Source organism: Anser brachyrhynchus (assembly GCF_964034855.1).
Source record: "Anser brachyrhynchus genome assembly, chromosome: 4".
Lineage (NCBI taxonomy): Eukaryota > Metazoa > Chordata > Aves > Anseriformes > Anatidae > Anser > Anser brachyrhynchus.
The window spans coordinates 65,317,725-65,338,009 of record NC_137698.1 but is presented as its reverse complement, the minus strand read 5'-3'; the positions used below and the strand labels follow the sequence as shown (position 1 = coordinate 65,338,009).

The 20,285-nt window shown below is 39.4% G+C and overlaps 1 protein-coding gene across 1 annotated transcript; it reads right to left on the bottom strand.

Moving 5' to 3' along the window:
- Nucleotides 1-16: 16 nt before the first annotated feature.
- WDR1 (WD repeat domain 1) lies at nt 17-19,163 on the bottom strand. The gene is made up of 15 exons (XM_080588794.1): nt 18,969-19,163; nt 18,702-18,823; nt 15,023-15,113; nt 12,286-12,433; nt 10,687-10,867; nt 8,767-8,844; nt 7,980-8,060; nt 7,628-7,861; nt 6,710-6,797; nt 5,264-5,420; nt 4,502-4,589; nt 2,932-3,042; nt 2,295-2,468; nt 992-1,136; nt 17-680 (listed from the first exon to the last, which is right to left on the bottom strand). Exons 1-15 carry the CDS (start codon nt 18,982-18,984, stop codon nt 571-573), a joined length of 1,824 nt encoding a protein of 607 aa, XP_080444920.1. The 5' UTR covers nt 18,985-19,163; the 3' UTR covers nt 17-570.
- Nucleotides 19,164-20,285: the final 1,122 nt, after the last annotated feature.

Below are 20,285 nucleotides of genomic sequence, written 5' to 3'. Positions count from 1 at the left end.
AAATAAACCACAAAGCTTTGACATGAAATACATAAAAAGTTTATTATGTATGTACCCCATTTTGTTATCTGGAGGAGAAAATCTGAGGCAACAGTTTGGTGCAGTACAGAGAAGCAAAGCAATATACAGTAGCTGCACAGAGCTTGATTGGTTTCAGATCACAACTAAATATTCTTACTATGACCGTTAGTACAGAAATGTTCTGTAATTAGAAAAATGAGAAGTATTACTCTCATGCTGTACAGTCTCATGTTTCTTGGTTAGAAAAGAACAAGTGATTGAGTTTGAATCTTTCACGCCTGAATCTTTCACGCCAACTTGCTAGGCTGTTGCCTCTGGAATGTTCAGCACAAAGGTTAAGCTCCAGACATAATTTAAGTGCTTTTCATGTGCAAACTGTTACTGGCTAAAGCTTTCAAAGTACATTTAATTACAGATATGAACACCCTGTAAAGATATGAGGATATGATAGCAGACCCAGAGGCCAATACAGATTCTTTAAGAGAAATGCTATGTTCCGCTGCAGTAGTTCTAGTCCCTGATTAGGTCCTTCCAAAGAGACAACTTATTTCAATTGTAGGAGATAGACCACGCTTTGACAGAAGCATCATGGGATGTTGTTACCAGAGTATGTTCGTCCAACCATGCCAAGCCACTTACATGATGTAGTCTGTGAGCATCTGTATGGCAGCGAGAAATAAGAGAAAATTAGGAAGGCTAGACTGACAAAATAACTTCAGCACATATTCCAAAAGTGATTTTCAGCTGCATTAAATACTAGTACTATATTTTGTGACTACATAATAAAAACATAACAGAACATAGCTAAAACAGCCAGCTAACTTATATGGAAGAGATTATCTTGAAGGCAAAATTAGCTTGGGAACATACACAGCAATTTATCTGCTTACTGTCCAGTTCTAGAAAACAAGCACCATGTTGGATTGTAAGACTAGCAACTTTCAGAAGTTAAATTCTGAAGCAAACATACCTGGTATTTTGACTCTGGTCTCTGGATCACCTACAGTCCAAACATATACCATCATGTCCATGCCTCCAGAAGCAAAGTGTTCATTATCTGGTGACCAGGCAATACAAACAATTTTTGCATGGTGTCCATAGAAGACGTTATGTTCCTATTTGAAAGTTAACAGGGATACAGCGTCATTTCATTAGTTCCAGCTACTGCAGGAAATTACTGGCTTTCAATGTATAGCATCACAAACAAACAATGGTAATTTTAATGTGTATCTGAGGTGCAGATGGATGTCCTAAGCCAAGTGCTGACTTCTTTTGATTAGAGTTTAAATAAATGGCATAAAATGTATACAAAAATCCAGACCTTTTGTGAACAATTTGAAGACTTTCTATGAAACATGGATCTGTAAAGGGCATGTACAGCAAGTTCTTTTTATTTAGAGGCCTTTAAAATAACCCTTCGGATATTTTCAAAAGCACAATTCGTTAAGTTTTTACTTAGAAAATGAAGTGTTTTTCTGGAATGTCATCCTGAATTGTCTACTTCAGTGTGGTTTCAGTAAACTTCTGGAAAAGTGACTTTAGAACGCTGATTCACATATTGGCTACTCAGCTGAGAAGCAACAATTGCCTGTTACTTGGCTTTTGGTTAAAGGACAGTAGATTGAAGGATAGCACAAGACTCCCTGCCCTACCATATATCCCTTTCGATGTTTAGTTCTTACCACAAAGTTGTATGCCACAGCTAGCAAAGTTACATTGCTAAGTCTGCTTTATTCACTTCATTAAAGTTTATAGCACTGCAGAATTCTCATCAAATTGGGCCTGCATTCTTTTCTATTGTACAGAAATGCACACCAATTCTCTACTTGACATGCATGCAATTCATTGACTTTTGTTTTGCAAAACAAACAAGCAAAAAAATACCCCATGTTATTGATTCAGCTGATCCAAATAAGGAACCTGCATACTCTGTAATCTTTTGTATTTCATCACCCCTAGCCTGTGGAAACCTGACCCTTCCCCCTCTACTCCACTCCATTTATCTGCTTATTATTAGACTGAATTTGAGCATTTTCCTAGTAATCAACCTATGCTATACATTTCCTCACCTATTCTAACAATCTGATGGCTTCACATAAGCTGCTGTGAAAAGAAACGCTATCCCAAAGTGTCAGGTAAAGTCACAGAAACACCAAATGCACATTTGTGATTTAACAATTATGGCCCACCAGCTACACATTCCACCACAACAGATTTAGACATGAGATGCCAGTACGTGTTTTTAAACAAAAAACTGATGCAGCTTTTCTTACCGCGTAGCCATCAGTGACACTAAAGACAGTGACAACTTTGTTTGCATCACAGACTGCAAGAAAGGCACCATCGTGAGAATATGCCAGGTCAGTAACAGGACCTTTGGCTTCCAAAGACTTCTCATCACTTTTCAAAGAGGTTCCTTGGATTGAATACAAACGGACATTCCCATCCTGCAAGTTAAAAGTGGAGAAGAGGGGGAGGTACAAAAAAGTCACTGTACAGTAGAAACGGGAAGGCTCGCCGAGCTTCTGGACGGTTGTCATCAATTCCATCTGGTACTGCTTATATTGAGAAACAGTTTAAAGAACTGTCATTTATACTGGCTACAGTCCAACAAGTCTAGAATACAGAACTGAAGAATTTGTCTACTTTAATCTTGCACTGAGTAAAAACAGTTTATAGACAGTGAAGACGGGATGGGAAAAATGAAATAGATATTGGTCACAATGGTGGAAGAACCTGGGCTTTCATTCCCCAGGAATACCAATTACACATAGGTTACTTATTACAATACTGCTGTTGTTACAACTTGCCATCTACTACTTCTCAACACAACAGACCTACTATTGTTAAAGGCTTCTGTTACTGGTGCAAGTATTCACAGAAGTACAGTTGTAAGAAGTGTAACCTTACCGTTCCTCCCACTGCTACTGTACCTCCTCCAGGGTGAACAGCTACAGCTTCTGGCTCATAGCCAAGGTCATCAATTGCAAAACATTTTTTCTTATCTTTCATCAAGACAATCTGCAAAAATCAAGAAAATCAGTAAGTATTAAGATTATTCTTCCAAGTGCCCAATACACAACTATGATTAAGCCATGTTGCTTAGTCACAAATCCACTCTGACCGCTCAGAAGTCTACTATATTCTGATCCTAAGGGAACTGATTCACTCCTTTAAAAATTAATAAAGGCCTGTGTGGTGACTAAGTACTCTAGTTCAGCAGATTAAGCATTCTACATTAGGTAGCACAGGGCATGCTCTACTGCATTCAGCTTTACCTCACTTGGTCAGAACAGAAAAGAAACGTGGATAAAGTAGTATTTTTAGCAGTGCTCACTCCCTGCCCAGTTCACTATTAAAGGAAGGGACACAGGACCAAATTAGCAGCACATTAATACCGCAGTATTACATTTTGAGGGCTATTTCCTATCTAGATCTATATAACAGACAACTAGAATTACAACTCACATTCAAAACAGGTTTGGACAACCTTAATGAAAGGCCCAAGCATAGAACAAATATCCACACAAGGAAATCATTAGAATTTAAGCAGGCTTTGATACATGATTGCCTTGATGATACAAATCCTTCTGGAGTTTTGTGATCTGAATACTGCTGACAAGCAAATTAGAGCTATCCACACTGAACAGCATTTTTCCAATTGATTAGTTGGATTAGTTGCCAAAAAAATGCAGCAGCAAGATGCAATTTTTCCCCAGAACTACCTCACTGAACAGAACAGACAAGAACATTACTTGGAAGTTAATATTCTTGCATGAACATAATGCTTAATCCCTATAATCTTTAGAAAAGAATCAACAAAAAAGTCTCTCATAAAAAAGATACACCAGAGAAGTCCTATGTACTAGCAAAAATGTTCTTAAGGCCAGCATAGTACATAGAGGTAAGTGCGCTTACTCCAACAGAGCTACATGACAGAATAAAATTAAACTTTATTGCCTTGCCCTTTTCTGCTCTCCCTCTCTTCTTCACCTTTCCCCCAACCACCCCTTCTCTCTCCAAAAAGAGAAGGGGTATGGAGAATGAAATCTGGCATAATAAACTTGAAAGAGACAGCAGATCAGAACCCCGTTACAATCAGTACCTGAGAGGATTTATTTCAGGCACACTTATAACCAACAGTCAAGACATGCCTATTTAGCTTCCAATTCAGCAAGTAAACAGGGTTCTTTTCTCCCTATCTCAATTTAGACTTGTGCAGCCTTCCTATACAAAACTGTACTGATAATAATGAATTCAGATGTATGCACACAAGGGACTACATGAACTTTAAATACATACATAAGACCATTCAATTGGTACAAGAAAAAAGGCAAGGCTATCACAAGGGCTTGTTTAATTATGTTCTCCGAAGCTCTTGCTAACAATCCCACACTAAACAAGTTAGAAGCCATCTTGTTACCATACACTGCATTATTAACAGAGCAATTGTGTTGCAAGTCCAGAAGTTAATACTTACTTGTCCAATGCATAAAACTACAGTATAGCCACCAGGACCCACAGCTAAACATTTTGGTTGAACATCCATTTTCACAGCATCCTGGCCACTAGAGGAAGGTGTGGTAGGGTAGAGAAGTGGGAAGGGCAAAACAGAAAAAATATTCCATACTTAATATTATTGAATAATCAGTTTTAAAATAATCACCTAATAATGATCTTCATGGATATGCCTACAGAATTTTAAATTAACATCGGCAAAGTTTCCTTACTGACATTCTAAAGAGCAAACATATCTTAATTGGGTAGTATACCTTCTAAGTGAAAGTCAATGATACTACACTAGAGTATAAATTTTGGATGTAACTAGGTGATCTTAATACAATTCTGTAAAGTTTTTTTTTTCCCTTCAATTGTAGTTTTGATGAAGAAACAGCTGTATCCCAGCCCTCCTAACAAGCTGCTTATTAACAGTATTCTTATGCATTAATGAATCATAGAGAAACTGACACCCTTCCCACCACCCCCTAAGTAAGCCACCTGATACAGGACAGATATCTATCTAACCTGTGGAAGGGATGAGATTAAGTGAAAAGCCTGGGATGCATTTTCCTTTGTCACAGAAAAAAGTAAGGTTGGTGCAGCAATCATTTCTACAGTTCCCATGGTAACTTAAAACCTGAATAAATCGCAGCATAAAATTATATACCATATAAATCAATAAAATGGTTGCTGGAAAATAAAAGGCTTCAATATTACAATAAAAGATAACAGTTTAACTAACCTGTAGTCCCTCTTGCTAAGGTTAGTATAGCGCACAGTATCATCCATACTGCAGGTGACCAGCTGATCCATTTCGTCCACTGCCATTCTAGAAACCTGGTTTGTATGGCCTTTCCCAGAAAAGCCATCATTCTCTCCAGTGTCCGAATCCCAGTAATGTACACAACAGAATTAAGGAATATTTGAAGATGCCAGTGCAGTCAGATATAGAACAATATCCCAATTAAGAAGTTAAATAGCTTATGTAATCAGAAAACTGAGGTCAGAAGTAGCCCCTAGAGACTGTTTAGTCCAAACATTTGCTCAAGTCAGGTTCAGATATAGCAGATCGCTTATTCAATTGGGTTTTGAGCATCTCCAACGATGGAGTCTCTACAATTTCTCCAGAAAACCCATGTCAGTGTTCAATATCCCTCACACTATTTATTAAATGAAATTCTGATGATCTGTAATAAGCTAAATGAGTTCTTACAATTGATAGTAAATACTGCAACAGTTAGCATTAGGTCTGTGAACGCAAAATACTTTTCAAACGAATTACATTTAGAAGTCCTGCAACATTGGCTTTCCCTCATAAGAAGTATTAATATCAGTTTGAACTATCAGTTTGTACTAGAGCTTTGCTGAGAGGTAAGTCCTTTATTTTACAACGGTTTCTGCCAATGCGATGCCATTTTAATGCATCATGGCAAGCTGGATGAAGGACTGCAGTTTTATTTATAATCTTCAGAATGTTGAAGAAAAGCCAACAGTCTTTAGCTAAACACACCACAGCCTCACCCTTTACCCATGCCCTTTAGGGATCAGACTGCATTCCCAACATTTTGATTCAGAAACCGAAAGGGACTGGAATTGAATCTTAAGAGAAATACAAGTTCTCTTGAGTACTGAGAAAGCCTAGTGACATTTAGGATATCAAGTAAAGAACAGGACTGGTATGTCACAGAACATGTCACCTGAATACAGGTGGGAAGAACTGCTGTAAGAAGTGCTTGTAACTAGGTCAGAGGGAGATCAACAAGAGTTTGTCATCTTCCTTGGCCTGAACATCTAAAAAACCAAAACAGATGACTTCCAGCTCATGCTGAAACCTACCTATTTACTGCATGTAACAGCAAGCAGCAGCAATGCATATTTAACATGTGTAATCAAGTATATATAGAAAGTTACAAGAGGCTAATTTGTATATTTATTTACTTCTCCATTCTAACAATCTACCTACCACAAAGAAGTGAGAACTGGCAATTAGGAACTGGCATGTATTTAGCAGGCAAATTTAAAGGCAAACAGTAAAATAAGACAGGGAAGACAAAATAAGTTCCTTCAGAAGATGTAAATTAACTTGTGTTCAATAAAGATAATTTTTGTCTTTGGTGAAGCATTTTTTTTTTCCTAACAAGCTTTCTCGGACTATAAGGTTAAAACAAAATTATTATTCAAAGGATATTAATATGACCATCATTACTGCCAGAGTAAATATAGGACTTTCCACCATTTTTATGCACTGTAAGACACTGAATTGATTTACTATGACCCTGTGAATAGAACACAATAATTACTGATAGGCAATTTTTCATTTTAACATCCATATATAAGTTCAAATCTATTTGAGAAGAATTACAGGTTATTCAGAAAATAACATTTATAAGCATTGAAGGTCACCCAGAATACAAACCACTAATTAGTGAAGTCATTTTACCACTGCAGTATTGCTATTTACATGTACTACCCATTAAGGAGAAAAAATAAGCACTGTGAATACCCCTATTACTTAAGACTGCTAGCTAGGCCAAAATACTTTCAGTCTTTTCATAGGCAAAGTTTACTTTTCAAGCACTTTACAATTCAGATGAAGATTAAATGTGGTTGTGCACCCATACCAGCTGCCAGAATTATAGTAGCAAGAATCTGGGACATCTGTTTCTAGTTCATGTAAAAACGTAAGCTCCCGTGAGAGTGCTGTGTCAGCGAACTCTGTAATTCCTAAAATTAAAGCTCACTTGTATAGTAACCCTAGTCACCTTGTTCACAACACAGTGGCTCTGGTTGACTGAGTCATCACTGGTAGTTTTCTATCTATGTTGTATTCTTCTCTCATCTGAAGAATGCTTAAAGCTACTACAAAAGAAAAATTTGATAACCTCAATTGAAACCAAGTCAGTCTGTATATTTGCACAATATCACTGCACATAACATTGTAACTTTTTGATTTACATGACTTGTGATAGTCAGTCACATATAGCTTGTTTGGCAACGCTCATTTAACCAAGCCATCTTTCAGCACTCAACTATTCCAACTAGACAACTTCAATCAGCAAACCATTTATCAGAGAGACTCTGGTGTGACAATGTAAGTTTCACCTACCTTTATGACACGTAAAGGTTTATCTGGATTGTTCTTGTCCAAGTAATTAATATAGCCAGAGAGGGAGATAGTCAGTAAGTGGTCTTTCTGCCACAAGCAACCCAGCTGCTGATCCAACACATTTGATCCCATGTTGAAAGTATTGACAACAGAATTAGCACCAACATCCCAGATTTTAGCAGTTTTATCTCCAGAAGCAGAAAGCAACTGGCTACTGTCAGGGCTCCAACTAATCTGTAAAATTAAATGCCACCACAAGATAGTAAGTGCATTTATTATTGCAAGACTTCACAGTCCATGAACTTCGTAATGAAACAGCATGGATCATTTGCACAAATGAAGTGATACTTACAGCATAAATACCTCCATCATGAGCTTTGCCTCCACCAAGAGCACACACTTTCTCTCCCGTCTTCCCATCATAGATGAAAATCTTGAAAGAGCACACAGACATATCACAAATAGAAAAGCAGTAACAGGAGAAAAAACACTGAAAAACTAAAACATTGGTACTTGCACTGCTCATGTTCTTTTGTTACAAAGCACACTTTCCAGCTTACAAAGTAGCAGATTTTTGAAGAGGCACAAGTATTCCTGCATTTAATATTTAAGCCTGAATCAATAAAGTGACGATTCTAAATAAGCACAGTAAGCCACCCTGTACACTGGATCCTGACATTTGAAATTGTGGGAGATGTAACATTTTTAACTCCTGCTGTGATGGCAGCTGCTTAGCACTGCTGTCAGGGGTATCTGCCTACAACATGGAAATCTACTACATAGAAGGAGCAGCCTATGGTAAATGTTATTAAATCTGCCCTTAGCAGCAGGGTGTCCACATGGAGCTACAATGCCATCTATGAGTTCAGAATTCTCAGGATCATAACAAGGATGCACCTATTGCAGAAGTCTGATATATTCCTACCAAAATCATCTCCAAGAGAAGTAATACGCCAGGGAGATGGAACAGGGACAAGGCTAAAGTGAAAATGGTCTGACATCAGCTGTTACACCTTTATAGGGAGACACTAGAAGTTTACATCAGTCATTTCTCAGAATAAGAAAAAGCAGGAATAAGAAAATGCACAAGAAAATCTCATTCTAAAAGTCAATACAGAAAAGAGTTACTTGTGTTTTACCTGGCCATCTGCACTAGCTGTAGCAAATCTGTTCCCATCAGGAGAAAATCTCACACAGTTCACAAACCGCGTATGGTCCTGTAGAAAAGAGAACAACCAGCACACAAGATAAGAAGAGACCAAATTACATAGGAAATAATCCAGTAACAGTGAAGTTCTCTTATATTCAAGCCATAAATTAGTTATGTAAGAGATGCCTGCTGTAGAGAATACTGCTATTCAGTTTCTCAAGAGCAAACCAAGCCTCTGAATATACGAATATATCTGAAGATGATCATATGGATCAACAACAGCCCAGGGAAGAAACTGTTGGATATTGATGTAGTTCACACCACTTGCACAATACCAGGTGAATGAGTAAGCCCTGTATCAGGGATATGTAGGGGTAAAAAAGAACTCTCAGGTGCAGCCTATATGCAATCATGGGATTCCTGCCCTCTAGTCAATTAATTCTTTTGCAGCATTCTCTAAGTTTTGACTGACTTCATTGTCTAAGTAAATCTTACACACAGAAAAGTATTTTATGCTTATTATTGTAAAAAAACAGCAATGAAGAATAAATTGTTCACTGGAATTCCAGTTCTGGGAGACTGCAGTCATATTAGCTCTGAAGTAACCAGGCAAGACTGATGTATGCTCCGCAAATAGGCCACTTACAAATAGGAGACTATTCGAACGATGTTAACTAGAAAGCACACGTTAAATAGGAAAGCACCACAATGAGGCCAAGGCTCCCATGCAAAGAGATTTGGAAGACTATTTTTAGTATTATAAAAGACAGGTTCTAACCTACTTTTTTTGATTAAATACTTCCCCCCCCCCCCCCAATACCTCAAGCTTCAATCTAAGCCATTTAACAGCCTGTACTTGAATCCCATACAGCAACTCAAATATCACTTTAAAAGGAAGGCTCCATCACATACCAGTCTGAGCAGCACTGGTAAGCAATTCAGACCTCACAGCTCCAGAAGAACCAACTTAGCAAAATGTAAGTATCAACTTAAGTTCAGAAATATATTAGGCAACTACATCATTTCATTGGATTGCAGAGCTCAAAACAATTCCTTTTCTAGAACTGGAATGGAATCCTTACTAAAGTCAATGTATGAAGCTTACTCAAAGCACATACTTATGAAAATAAAAGTCCTACTACTGTAGTTTTTTTAAAAGAGAGCCACTAAATATTTGGAATTTACTAGTCCAACAAAATTCAGTATCTCTGCAATACTGTTGTTTTGTTTTTTGGTTTTTTTTTTTGAGGCAAGACACATTTTGTGGCATCAGAAAAAGCTACACAAGTTCTTGGCTTTTTTGCCTCAAGTAACAACGAATGTCTTAAATGTGGTAGTTCCAGGCTTTGTTTCAGTTAGTACAATAAAAAAGTAAGAAAGAATGTAAAAAAATTGATTTCTGCAAGTATTGGGTATATATTTTCTGTGGTTAGTTACATTTCAAAACACCTCCTCTCGCCCTTTCAGAGCTGCCTTGGGATTTCAGATTTGAGCATTCTTAAGCAGATTGGGAAATTCCACTCTCAAAACCACATTTCTTGAATTAAGCACCTTGGAGTCTTAAGAAACACTGTGCACTTCTCTGTCAGGAAGAAGAGCTCAAGGAGCATCACAAGGGCTGATGAGAATTCCTACTGCTTATGCTATGAAAGAAGATGTAAAGCCAAAATTAATTTAAAATGCTTCAGGTTTTCTTCTTACCCAATGATTTGTTTTGGTTGTAGGCTTGAGTCAAGCCTTCAGTTATATGCAAACATGGGTTTAAGACAGACACGTGACACCAGCTGTGGCTCAAAAGAGGGAATTAAGAACTTATTAAAATTAGCTGTGACAGAAACTGCAAGCTTGTTGGAAAGCTAGTTAATTTGGTACACAGTTTAATGTAACCACAACTAAACTTAAAACTCACACTTAGTGTAAACTTGAACTTGAATGGAGGTCCCTCAAAGAAAGCAGCACAGTTGTCATCACTGCCAGTTGCTAGACGATAAGGTCTTGTTTGTTTTATGTCCACGCTGTTGATCACTTTGTTGTGTCCAGTGATCTCACCAACAGAAGAACCACTATCCCACAGGAACACTGCTCCAAATCTAGTTAGAGAAGCACACATTAAGTATAATTCATAAAGGTTACATTTAGATTAATTCCTTGATCATCTGCAAACAGCAGATTCGAGTGCACTCAAAGAAATTAGGTCATCTCATTAATCCCATGCAACCGCATCACAGTTCCCTGAAGGATATTTAAGATCTTGCTGGAGATAGAACCTAGACTTTAATAGGAGACATTCGGTGAAAATGTCAGACAAACATTTTATGTACAGAGCTTCTAAAATTCAGAGATCCAGAAGATCTTCTTCAGCAACTCTACTGGTTTATAAAAGAAAACACTAAGTTTTGCCAACCAACACGTCACTACACAGAACTCAGAGAGCTAGGATAACAATAACATCAGATGAATTATCTGACAATTTAGCCCAGATTGGGTACCATCACTTTTACAACAATTATTACTTAAAGATATAAAGAATTATTATAATAGCATTTTTGCCATTTCTTATTTTAAATTATGTTTTTTAAATCAGTATGGTCAGTACAATGGCATTAAACTATCAGAAAATCACTATTTAAAATGGGCTTTGTAGAATGACTTCAGCATAATTCTAGATTTGAAGTACACACACCTAGTATGAAACAGTCCAGTTTCTTAACACAAAAGAACAAAATTTCTACAGTATCTACCAAGGGGCAGGTAGAGGTGAAGGGACAAACAGGGACAAAGAACATCTCTCCAGTATCAGGACATAGTACATGATGGTGTTTAAAAATGGTGCAGGAGGTGGGCAACAGGACCACACTATATTTTTCAGACATCTAGGTATACAACTACTTGGTCTGGACTCTATTTTAAAGATCTGCCAGTCTTTAAGCATTAAAGGAAGGACACAAACCTGACTGAAACAGACACCTTATTTAGTCAAACAAGGACAACTGGTTGCAATTTTAATCAACATAGTAATACCTAAAAGTATGGGAGTGTTGCTGGGTGAGAAAATTCAGATACAAGGTTTTCTTTATTTGTAGTCTTAATCATATCCTCAATTTGAGAGGGGTGAAAGAAGAGGTAGAGAATCTACTTGTGGCTTTTCTTTCCTACTCTATCAGAATCAAAGAAATCCCTGAAGAGTCACACTGAACAGATATTTAACATAATATCACCTCTAAGAAATAAGCAAACCCACACAATTTAAACTAAGCAATTGTAACAGAACTGTATTTTCCAAGTAGCTCTACAGCTGTCAAATACTGCATAAAGAACTCTGCTGCAGAACAGGACATTTTGAAGTCTAAAGAGTGAACAAGCCACAATTTCCTTCCTCTGAAGAAGGAAAAGCTTTCTGCAAAGAACCTGCTTTACTAGATTACAGAGGTTTACAGTGTGAATATTTATACACACACACAAATACATATGCATAAATACACAGACATATACAAAAAAATTTACTCACTTTTCCCTTCCTTCTCCAACCACAGCAATTCTCTTGCTGTCTTCAGTCCAGGCAAGGTCCTTGATTTTTCCTGCAAATGGCTGATACTCATACTTCAGTAAGTGTTCCTTCTGTGTAGTATCCCAGATTCTTAGCTTTCCAGAGACATCTGCCATAATAAAACAGAATATAACTATTGTTGTTCCAGCATGACTCAGTCACATGACTCAACAATCTGCCAGGATACAAATTTTCAGCTACACTGAACATTGGTACTAAGGACCAATCTTATCCTATTGCAACAACCACAAATCCCTTGATTTAAGAATGCTGAAGACTACATCTGTTTCACTGATGTATGTTTTTAACCAGATATTAAGGCTTAAGACATGCTGCAATAAATACAATGCATGTAAAGAACTTTTGAGAACATGTGAGAAAAATTACATAGCGAAGAGAAGGTAGGCATTTGCATGTTACATGTCTACATTACCAAAAAAATAAAAGTCCTCCTCCAACTACAAGATGGCTCACACATGCTACTTTGGAAAGTAAGCCACTCTACACTATAATAAGAAAGGAAACTGGTGGACAGTGGCTGTTGCACTAAAATTCGCACTTGAGCTTTTTTGCACCTTTGTAGCAAAGCTTTTTTGCACGTAAATACAAGGTATATGTATTTAGAGGTACAAAGAGACCTCTACCCATAAAGCTCTATTCATGCACACATCAGCATACTTTTTCAATACAAAAGCACGTACGCATGTATTTGTACAGGTATCCACATGCAGTTTCTAGAGCATTACAAAGAAATCCAACAGAATATCAAAAAACATTAATGACACAAGCAGCAGATGTAACAGGTCTTAATCTAGGATAACATAATGCTAGCTGCCTTGGTCATTATTTCCTCTAAGTATTACACAAAACTAGAGCTTTCTTCCATTTAGAAGCCATTACTGTGGTGCAACACTGCAACCAGCAGAATTGTTCCATGCACAGACAGGTTTACATATCTGTAACAAAGCCCACACAGTAGATTTTGTGCGTACTGAACCCTTCATAAAAGCCACTTTTTAGAATAAACTACATGTTAACAGCATATCTTCTACCACAGCAGAGCTCTTTTGAGTATCAGTGCATCTTTACAGCATGGACATACAGCATCCCTGTATCTTTGGGACCTGCCCACTGACTCACCACCTCTACTTCTGCTAAAAGGTCAGATTCAGAACCCTTCATTTTACACCGAGAATGCTTTTGTAGTGGAATTCAAGTTCAAACTTCAAAATCAGTGATATACAGAAGACAGTTTTTAAAGAAAATATTGCAGCCTGAACTTGTTTACTGGGGTAGGACAAACAACTTCTGAAAAAAAAGCCAAATGAATAATTCCCCTAGAAGCAAGGAGCTTCCTTACGCTGATCATGAATGAAAGACATCTTATCGGATCAGGCTAGGCATATATAACTTACTTTAAGGAGGTCGGTAGAATAAAAAAATACAAACTAGATTTTAAGAAGGTACTCGGTTTGACATATGGTCCACACGCAAGACTGAGCCAAAAAAATCCTGGCTTTCGTTTCGTTCAGACAAGGAGGAGGGGAAAAGGAACAACAAAAATACAAAACCTAAGACTGTGTTATCAGTGTTCTTAAAGCTCCCCTGGTATTCAGAAGATAGATTTTCTAATACAGCTTTTGGATATGCAGGAAAGGACAGATATTTTACAAATTCAAAAAAGTGCTCTACCCATAAAATTGATGAGAAATTCACCAACTACTAATACTTGTATAAACAAATCTGGACTCCCTAAGGGGTACATATTCAGAATGTTTATTTTCAGCAACAGTAACTGATCTATTATTTAAAATCAGGAGGTTTTGCTCTATTTGGGTCCACTAGTTGCTTCTCAAGTGTTTTTCATTAACAACAGCAATTTTTTTTAAATATACAAATTGATTGCAATTCTCTCTAAGAAATGGATGTTGCAAGTTAATATTCTTCAACCGTACACCAGTCCTCCTGAAAAAGGATCAATTATTTGAACCAAGCTACTGTTAATATGGGATTGTTTAGTTCTTTGTTTGTAAATCATCAAAAACTGCAGCCATTTTTATTAATAGTCCAAAAAATTCACACAGAAGGAAATTCATGTTGCCCATTCTCAGATATTCATTCACATATATATTTCACAGAAGTTGGGAATCTGCCACTTTCCCTGTTAACTTACCAGTGAAAGCCTTTTTTAGTCTGTTACAACTGTAAGAAAAACGATGCTAAATCTTGCCAAGTTCTGTCAGGAAAAAAGAGGCTATGGAAACAAAATGCGTATACTCTTCTAGAATCCTCCCTCACCCCTAAAGTATCTAAGTATATTACTGAGAAGAAACAGTAGTCCCGTATTTCAGAAGTAACTTTTCATTCTGCTACATGTACAAATGTCATTTATTACACCAAGCTTTTTTCTCTTTATACTTTGTAAAGTTGATTTCCAGGTTCCTTCTGATTTAAGCACCAATTTTAAAAAGACCAAGCAGGAAACAGAACTCAATGCTTTAGAAAGAGGCTAGAGGAACAACTACACAAGTCCTTCCTTCCTCCCTCACTTAATTTCATTGCAGCATGTCACATTGGTTGCATACAGTTTGGACATACATTTAAAGGTTGACTCCTCTGTTGTGCCAATAAGTTTTGTGCCAAGCACTTTAACAGCTCTGCCCCCATAGCCCATCCAGTATGCGCATCAATACCTTACCTCCAGACGCTATGTAGAATCCACTGGGAGCATACTTGGCAACTACAACCTGGTGGGCATGCTCGGTATAGATGTCAGCAATTGCAGGATTCTAATTTAAAGGAGAAAAAATGTCACTAGGTTGTACTTCCTGGTTCTCACAGAAGTAAAATCAGACATTCCATGAAAAAATTCATAATTTCTCCCAGCACTCCTCTCACTCTTTCTTCCAATTTGTCCTTTAAATCAAGATATAGTCCACAACTGAGAAGAAAACTGCAGGGCACATTGCAGAAAATTACTGTCCAGTTATGACTGAAACATCACATGCTAATTTCTAACAACTGCCACAGTTAAATTATTTCCTCTGACAGCCAACACTAGCTGTGACCCTCTCTTCTTTTCAGTATCTGCTGAAAAATAGAAAAACCCTCTCCAAAGTAGCATGCTAAGCATTAAACGTCCTTTTTATGGAGCTGGCCAGGTAAGACAGCTCTCCAGGTAGATCACTAAACACGAGCTGTGCTTCGGGACACACACCCAGAAGTTGTACTATAGCAGAGTATGAAGGTTCAGCAGATGGTTAACCATACTGCATGGCCGTTACTCATCAGTACGCACACTCCGGATTACTCAGTAACCAATGAGCTGTGCAAGGCTTACTCATTCTTGCCAACTGAAATCTGGTTAAAAAGCTACTAGACTAGCACAGGAAGTCTTCCCCAGTAGCAACAGCTGTACAGGAGTTCTGAAAGAAATTTGCTGCCATGCCATCACAGTTTTATCTCTTCGGTCTTATGCGCTTTCAGAGGCTTCAGGCTGGATAATAAAACTGACTGTCTCTCATAAGATCAGTGGTGTTACACTACTGAGGTGCCACACCAATCAAAGGATAACATCTAGACAAAAATTCTTCCGATGCCTGCTCTCAAATTAACTGCATAAACAGAAAAGCCATTCTGCACATCTCCCAAACACACTGCTTAAGCTACAATGTAATGCGCTACTCCTCAGAGCAGTCTTTTTCTGGCAGTTAACAGGCATCTTCCAGCTCCAGAAACATTATTCCTATGGTCAAAACAAAAGTCCATTTTATCTGCTGTAATAAATACTGAATTATCCAGCCAAACCAGAGAACCACCTGATGTTGTAGCATGATTCAGCTGTCCAATCAGGAAAAACTAAAGCACCTGCTCTGTGCTAGAAAGCAGAGTCTCTTGCTTGCATGAGTTCTTGCTGTTGCAGTACTGCTACATCTCAGGAGACAAAATATAGCTTACTCATGCAAGAAGCAACTTTTTCATTCCTGCTTTTACATTGCTTGAGTGCATTATAGCCTTACTTAAGTCACAATTGTCTGCATTTGCAGCATCCTCGTGTCATTCTCCATTTTGTGTGCAACTGGGATTTTAGCTAAGCAATACACGATAATGTTTTCCCTATGCTATAGCTGCACCATCTCCAAGTTGAAGGAGCTCAAAACAACCCCACTCTGTTAGTAATGGCATACATAAGTGGCTGCTGTTTTATAGCAACACTCTCCAAGAGTCCAGGGACCTAAGCAGAAGAGACTGAACTTACAGACTGACTTAGAGGGTGAAATGCACCATTAAGATCAAATTCCCAAATTTAAAATACAGTCAATAAATTCAGGATATCAGGTAGGTCAGAATTACCATTTTAAATCCTATTTATTTTTTTAAATCTCATGTATCTTTCATACCAGGAGTAAAAGAAAAAAAAAATCAATTCTAAAGAGGTTTTCGGATAAGTTTGTTAGCTAGGACAAATACAGTACCTAATACCGGATTCAAGAAGAGAAAGCTTATGTGGCTTATTTTGAACACTGAAACCAGAGCCACATATGAAACCAAGCAGTTAAAGTTCCAAGCTTCAAAGTAGGCTTGGACCCATGAAGACAGTATAAATTATTTATTAAGTATGAAACCTTACAAATATCACTAGTCCTGTCTCCGAGAGCTTTTTCAGCACCATTCCAGGACTTTTTCTTGTTACAGAATGTCTCTACTTCATGCTCACATATTAACCCTGAAGGCTACATTCATCACCACTGATTAGCTCTTGATTTAGAGGTATTTAGAGGTGGGTGTTCTTCCTACTTGCCAGTTCAGGTAAATTTGCATGCCAGCATAAATAACAAAACTGAAGGGTTTATGACTTCCATTCTCAAAATCCCTTGAGAGTTTAAACAGTCTAAATTGGAATTCCCAGAGTCCCACCTCGCTTTTGTACTCAGACTTTGCAATGTGCTCTACATTCTGTCTCATGCTGGGACTAACATTTGCACCAGTCAAACCTTCAGTAAGCTGATTCAGAAAGCTAAAAGCAAATTGTTTTCTTCCAATTCAACCCCCCAAAATAGGGTCAGAGAAGCACTAATGACTGTGCAAGGGAGGAGGTCACAATCCGTATCTTGGGCAAGAACTGTAATGTAAGCAGAGTGGCTTTTCTCTCTTCTCTCATTGCACTGTATGCCATTATAGTGTTTAACTGGGGGTTCTGGTTTCAGAAAATTGAACTTTTCTTGACACCAAGAGTGAAACACTATTACTATAGGATAAATACTGAGACGTTAAAACCAGAGTACAAGCATGGATTTGTTTTTCAGTGAATGAATTTAAACTGTTACCAAACACGAAATTTGTAAAGAATTAAGTGTTTACTAGCATTTCTGTGTTATGACATGATAGTGAAGAACCATCTGAATACAGTGGGAGTTATAAGATGAATCAGGAAAATATAAAAAATGCAGTTTACAAAAGCAGAAGCAGCCATCTACAAATACACTGTTGTGGAGACCTAGAAATGCCAGAGGTAGGATCTGTCCCCTTGCAGCCCTCCCTATTGCAAGCCAAGTTTACAGTAAGAGAGGAAATTAAATCTGGGGGAGAGTTTGATTTTTTCTAAAGAGCAAGCATTTACTTATAAGTAAAGAATGATTTTTGAAAACCAATAGCAAGACAATAGCCTGGACATGTAGCACTTCCTCCATACTTCTCTAAGGGATGCCATCTTTGAAATCATTTAAATAACTCATCTAACATTACTCTAGTTATCACCAAAGTAAAAAGAAAGAAAGACACCAGTGAAAACATTAACTGGGGCATTCTAGTATTCGAATGATGATAAAAATTCCCTATGAGCCGGGTGAAAGCTCAAGGTGCAGCTTGCCACAGAGTCAAGTACCTGACAACTGGTTCAATTCCTGGAGTGCTCAGAGGGTGGGGAGGAAAAAAAGCTACAGAATAATGGACTTAAAGACAGTTGTTTGCAAGTATTTGCATGCTTCTTTTACTAGCAAAAGGCCCAATACAGGAAATAAGGAAGATTTCATTTATTAGGCAAACAAAACTCTCAACTTCCTCACGTTGGTATATAAGGAGATAAACAGGGCCAACCAGAACACACCGGTCTCTGCTCTATAAATGCCATGCAGAGAAAGGAAGGAAATAATGATTTTATTTTTTTTTTCCAGATTTTTGTAGCTGCCGCCCATGGCTGCACGCCTGAGTCATGCACCCTTCCTATCCCCCTGCTGCCGATCACGGAGCCGCGACCTCAATTGCGATAATTAAGCGTGAAAGGAAGCCCGGGCTGCTACAGGAGAGGGGCTGGGAAGGAAAAGGAAAGTTAGTGAGCGGGGCTAGGGCACGGAGCGAAATAAATCGGGATACGTTACATCGGCGTTCCTGATGACGACACATTTTCCGTTGGTATAGAGAAAATTATTGCCCTTAGGATCACCTCCGAGGATTTTGGAAACGCCTCGTTCAACCTGCGGGAGGCTGGCGAACACTTTTTCTGAGGAAAAAATAATAAAAAAGAAGGAAGGGAGACAGAGAGAGAAGGCGGGTGGGGGGGAGAGAGAGAAGGCGCGGTCACTTGTTGCTGCCGGCGGTCCCCCGGTGCCCCCCACCCTCCCTCCTCCGCCTCGCCGGGGGCTTACTGATCTCGTACGGCATCTTCGCCCGCTCGCGGCCGGAGGCGCTGGGAAGGAAGGGAAGGGCACGGAAGGGAGGGAGGCGCAGGCGGGCAGACCGGCGGCCGCTCGGCTCCCGCTCTGCTCCTCACCCGCCCGCCGCCGCCTCAGCGCCGCGGCCCGAACCAGGAAGCGGCCGCACCGCCCGCCGCTGCCTATGACCATATATAGTCAACTCTGCTCGCGCCGCTCCCTCCCGCCCTCCCCCGGAAATGCCGTCGGCTCGCCCGGGCACGGGCCCGCCCCGGCGCTTGGGAGCTGCGGGGCGCCACGCGGCGGCGGTGCCCGGTTTCGGGTTTGGGCGTCACCCAGCGCGTTGCGCATGCGCGGGCCTCGTCTCTCCACCTAATGTTCCTGCCACCATTCTGAGCGGCGCATGCGCAGGAGCGGTGGTGAAGCCTTATAGGGAGACCCGTGCAGGGAGGTTGCTGGCGTTGCCATGGGGACGGCGGGTGGGTGGCGGGAAGTGGAGCTGTGCGGAGAGGGAGGTGGGGGGGCGGTGCGGGCTAATGGGGTGCGGAGTCCCCGTCACCAGGGCCTTCACCTCTCTCCCATCTTCTTGTCACTGGCTCCCTTCACAGTGCCACATGGGCCTCTGGCTCTTGCTGTGTGGTTAAACATGGCACCTAGGGGGTATTTGTCCCAGAAATAGCTACTGAGGGCACACCAGGCATTGGTCTGAAGTTATTCTGAGGGCAGAGCCAGCCTTTGGGTTTGGAAACCGCCATGGCGGTGGCCAGAGATGGAGCCGGCTGTGGTTACCTCCTGCCACACGGGCTGTGAAGGCGTCTGGCCCTTGGTTTCCTTTTGCGGCGGTGTTAAGAAGCCGAGTCCTGCCTGCAGTCAGTATTTCGTCAAAGATCAGTCCTGCCTCATCCCTCTGAAGTTTGCAGTTATGCTGTAATTGCTAATAGCCGGGGTATTTTCCTGTAGTTTCATGCTATTTTATGACACTCAACTCCAGATACTGCTCAGGTGCTTAGCAAACTGATAGTTTATCTCAAATCTTACCATGAGGTAGAACCAGGTGTCCGCTTAAACAAGGACAAGTAGTAAGGAGAAACATGTACCACCTTCACCACTCCTTTATAACTTAAGAAAAAATATTTTTCTCTTCTTCCAATGCTATTATTATACATCCTGAGCATACCCTCAGTTCCGCATTATGCAAAGAGGTGAAGAATTTATACCTAATTGGCAGAAGCTCCTGAAATGGGTGCTGTTTTGTGCTTTTGTCACTGTAACTTGCCCCATTCATAAAGTGACCAAGTTTGGGGTTTTTCC

Bases quoted from the DNA above. Each gene is read 5' to 3' on its own strand.
- WDR1 (XM_080588794.1), bottom strand. The intron at 12,434-15,022 runs GTAAGGTATTGA...TTATTATGGCAG, and splicing joins ATTCTACATAGCGTCTGGAG to ATGTCTCTGGAAAGCTAAGA. The intron at 8,845-10,686 runs GTGAGTTTTAAG...TCTTTTCTACAG, and splicing joins AGTTCAAGTTTACACTAAGT to GACCATACGCGGTTTGTGAA.